Below are 4,751 nucleotides of genomic sequence, written 5' to 3'. Positions count from 1 at the left end.
ATCAGAGAGCTTGCTCCCTCCCCCGCCCACCCCCCAACCCGAAAATGGAAATTACAAAAAAATGGTGCCCGGGCAAGGCACCCTAAAAAAGTTTATTTTGGAGCCCTATGTAAAGATCAATGAGACAATATACATGGAAATAAATAAAGGCTAACTAAAAAGGCAAACATAAAAAGTAAACCTTATCAACACGTGCTGGAAAAAGATGCACGTGGTGTGAATAACACAATTAAAGCATACAAAGGTTGATACTTTAATCCAAATATTTACATCATCATGGATTAAAACTTCAGATTAAAACTAATCCACATTATGGATTATCTACTTTCTTGAGTATTTGTTGTTCTCATAGTAATACGATCATTGAGGGAGTGTGTCAGTCCAGATCAAACCTCAGAGATTCATCAGGTGTGTTCATTCTCAATTCCTTTGGGTGGAAAACAAATTAGAAAAAAAATATTTTAACAAAAATCACAATTTATGTAAAGACAAACACCATTAAATCTAATGATGAAAGGCAAAGTATGAAGGTATCAAACCCGATTCAGTTTCTTGAACTCGATCAGCTGGAGGAAGATGTGCTCCAGGACGTGCCGTGAGTCTCGTGTATCCGGTGGGATTTCGTTCGACACGCCCAGAATGTCACCGCACCGTCGAACATACAGGTCCAGATCCGCATCGGAGCCTGAGAAACGCCAGCTGGTTCAGCACAAAACCATTGAGCTTTGTGGGATATTGAATGAAATTAACAGAATGTTGATCGAGATTTTCGCAAGCTGACATTTCGAGCATTGACTCGTCATCGGAGTAAAATATACTAGAATTCACCAGTAAAACTAGAATGGCACTCGGTAGAGTGCATACCTCCACCAAGTTGAGCAGTTTATGTTTTGTATCCCACAGATAGGCTGGATCTACATCTGGCCCTTAACCAAAATCTAATCAATTTGGCTTTGTCACACACAACCTGTCCCCCAGGTTTTGGCCGAATCCGTACATAACTTTGAGATATCATGCTCACAAACAGAGAGACAGGGTTGAAAACATAATGTCGTGTCCCCGGGGTTAAGACCTCTGGGTGACGGATGACCGAAACGAGCTTTAACTCCGAGGCGTATGCCCGAACTTGGCGGGATTATTTCTGGCGCGTGCGGGGCAGGGACCAAAGCCTTACCTGATCGGACGGCCAACACTGGGTTATTCTGAACCCACAAACAAAGAAACGAAACAAGACAAAAAAAAGTAAAATTCAACAAATAATGATTTAATGAAAATAAATACAAAGACAATAAAAATGTTGAGGTAAAAACTAATAGTAATATGCTAAGGTGAGGGACCCTCCATGTGGACTCAATTGTAGACACAGGGAGAAATAAAATAAAATGAATTGTGTTATGTCGGCCGGCATTCAGCTCCAGCCTCAACGAGGACTTTTGGATGCTTGGTGGTCGTTGAACGGGTCCCGCAGTTCAGCCAACGGCCTGATTGTCGACGGGAGCAAGATGGCACCGAATCGCTCTTCCGCCGTGCCACAAATGTGAGGTAACTCAGGGAGGCGGCCCTCGGTCGCTCCTCTCTCCATTCGAACAGCCACGAGCCCCACGAAGCGTCGCTTTCTGGCTCCTCTTCGACAGCCGAGACAATCGCTTCCTTGACGGTGCCAACAATTCACAAAGGCTCCAAAATCACTCCACAGCGAGCCCGGGCACGAAAACGCAGCTGTTCCCTCACACGACCAAGAACAAAGAGCGCGAGCAAGGGCGAGATGTCTTCTTCTCCCTCTCGAACGTTCGACCGCTGACGTCACACTCTGTCTAATCACTGAGCTCTGTTCATCGCTCCATGGCTTCTTAACCAGTCACGGAGCTCGGGGCGTGCACTCCTCATCACGAGTCATCGGAGGGCGGAGTCTAATCTCTGTTCGGGAATATTCGGATGACGTCGGGGTTTACTTGCCGATCGGCAAATGCTGTTTCTGTCGGCCCTGGTGGCATTGTAAGTGAATGAGTCCATTGTCTAGCCGGCTGAGTTTTATAAGAACATTAGGGAAAAATCACAGGGAGGCAATACATACTGGGGATTATTAACCATATGCCCTATAATTAATTAGCACAAAACCACCCTCCTTGTGGCGGCATGCAAACACTTAAACTGAACATTTACTCTGCTTATGTACATCGAGATGGCTTCTTTTTCTTCACGTCACACGGTCCATACTAATACCTACACATTCCTGACTTTCCTAAGGTATTTCTTCACCTACCCCCACAAACGTAACAATAACTAATCTCCGTCCACCTTCGGGGGAGGAGGTAACCAGTTCCTCATTTCCCATTCAGCTTTATGGGATAGATAGTCAGCCAATTTAATGGAGAATTTCCACTACACATGGCTATCTAGGCTGGGTGAGGACAAAAAACAAACGGAGATAGGACAAGACAACACCCTGGCTCTTGAATGGATGAGAAAATAGCCTTTACAGCCAGCTGTTTGAAGTGGAAAGGCTGGTTGCACTCCTTTTTGAGTACAATGTCGAGGCTCGTGGAGGAGCTAGAACATAGAATGCATCACGACATAACACAAGAAGATGTCATGCAGAGAATCCACCCCTCCCCAAAATAAAAACTTGCCATGGACACATCAAATTGTCTATTTCATTTAGATTATAAATGACGATCTTAATCAAAGCTTGGGTCAATCGGATTAAAATTGATGATTTTTTCAGATGAAAATTGATGATATTAGAAGTTTTACCTTGGTTGACCTTTTACCTCAAAAATAGTTGGTTTCCCAATTCAGTGATGCACTAGGTAATTGCTGGTTAATTATCAAGTTAATATGATTAAAAGTGATGATTTTTCAGATTAAAATTGATATTAGAAGTTTTACCTTGAGTTGACCTTTGACCTCAAGAATAGTTGGTTTCACAAATCAGTGATGCACTATGTAATTGCTGTTTAACTACCAAGTTAATATGATTAAAAGTGATGATTTTTCAGATATAAATTGATGATTTTAGAAGTTTGATCTTGCATTGACCTTTGACCTCAAAAATAGTTGGTTTCCCAATTCAGTGAGGCACTCAGAACAAATGCAACCGACCAATATACTTGAAAAATCTTTGATTTTGCAAGTAATAACAAGAAAGAGCAATCAGAGATTGCAGACCCTCGCCAGGACGTGTTTTCAGTGGTTTTTAAGGCGTTTGAGTTAAAATAAATATGGCGGCCGAACCACGTGACCAACGATGTCATCGTTATTTTTTTTTTTCTCCACCAATTTATCTCTAGATGATTCTCAAGAAATTTCATCTTGATCGGATGACGTTTTGTAGTTGTCGAATTATGACATCATAATGGAGGCATCTATGACATCATCATTAACATATGTTATTCCACATGGAAAGCTCTTTACAATGATCCATGTCTCAATTTTTTCTATGCAGCGCTTTCATATATATAGAAGTGCAATTTTTTCGGTTTTCCAAGATGGCGGCCGAACCACGTGACCTATGACGTCATAATTTTAATTTAAAAATTCTACAGGTGGAGTTGCACCCATGGTGAAACTTTTCTGTCCATCGGACCAACGGTTACAGAGAAAATCATATTTATTCTGTGTGGACAAACAGACAAACAAATGAAGGATCGGTCAGAGACCGAGGACTTGCCGGAATGTACTTTTTTATCGGCGATTTTGGACAAACATGGCAGCCGAACCACGTGACCGATGCCGTCATCATTATTTGTTTTCTAAACAAATTTATTCTTAGATTATGCTCAAGAAATTTCATCTTTATCGGATGAAGTTTTGTACTTGCCCTATGACGTCATAATGGAGGCACCTATGACATCATCATTAACATATTTTATTCCCCATGGAGAGTTCTTTACAATGAGCCATGTCTCAATTTTTTTTTCCAGCACTTTCAGAGATATAGAGGTGCAAAGTTTTTCAGTTTTTCCAAGATGGTGGCCGAACCACGTGACCGATGACGTCATCATTTTTTTTTTCTCCACCAGTTTATGCCATCATGTTGCTCAAGAAATTGCATCTTGATTGGATGAAGTTTTGTACTTGTCGAATTATCAAATTATGACGTCATAATGGAGGCCTTGGGCCGAGAGAGTTCAAAATTGGGCACAGTCTATTCCAGGGCAAGACAAATATGTGTGTAAAGTATGGCGATTCTATGTGCAACGGTGTAGACGTAGTACTGCGCACAAACAGACAGACAAACAAACAGACTAGAAATCGGTCAGAGACCGAGGACTTGCCGGAATGAACAAGCGTTACGCCTAGGTCCCCCGTTGGTGAAGTGACGCGAGTTGACAAAGTGGAAGACGCAGGGCGGCCATCTTGGATTTTGACGTGGCGACCCAATTTTCAATAGCGTTCTTCCTTATGCCTAGATACACCCACACACCAGATTAGAAGTTGGTACTTCGCTTATTTTTCAAGATATTCCGCTCACAAGGTTCAGACATACATGGCGGCGGCCATCTTGGATTTTGACGTGGCGATCCAATTTTCAATAGCGTTCTTCCTTATGCGTAGATACACCCACACACCAGATTAGAAGTTAGTAGTTCGTTTATTTTTCAAGATATTTCGCTCACAAGGTTCAGACATATATATGGTGGTGGCCATCTTGGATTTTGACGTGACGACCCAATTTTCAATAGCGTTCTTCCTTATGCCTAGATACACCCACACACCAGATTAGAAGTTGGTACTTCGCTTATTTTTCA

General features: G+C 42.1%; 1 protein-coding gene across 1 annotated transcript in view; it reads right to left on the bottom strand.

Moving 5' to 3' along the window:
* Positions 1-239: 239 nt before the first annotated feature.
* Positions 240-4,751, bottom strand: part of IFT52 (intraflagellar transport 52) — a 42,811-nt gene continuing 38,299 nt past the window's right edge. Inside the window, exons 14-15 of the mRNA XM_078767678.1 lie at positions 540-685; positions 240-427 (exon numbers count right to left, since the gene is read on the bottom strand). Of these exons, the coding sequence (XP_078623804.1) occupies positions 377-427; positions 540-685 (197 nt within the window). The 3' untranslated portion in view covers positions 240-376. The remainder of the gene's footprint in view (positions 428-539; positions 686-4,751) is intronic.

Source organism: Myxine glutinosa, chromosome 13 (assembly GCF_964187855.1).
Source record: "Myxine glutinosa chromosome 13, kmMyxGlut1.1, whole genome shotgun sequence".
In the NCBI taxonomy this organism is placed as follows: Eukaryota; Metazoa; Chordata; class Myxini; order Myxiniformes; family Myxinidae; genus Myxine; species Myxine glutinosa.
The sequence above is the reverse complement of the archived record's forward strand: the minus strand, read 5'-3'. Positions and strand labels throughout refer to the sequence as shown.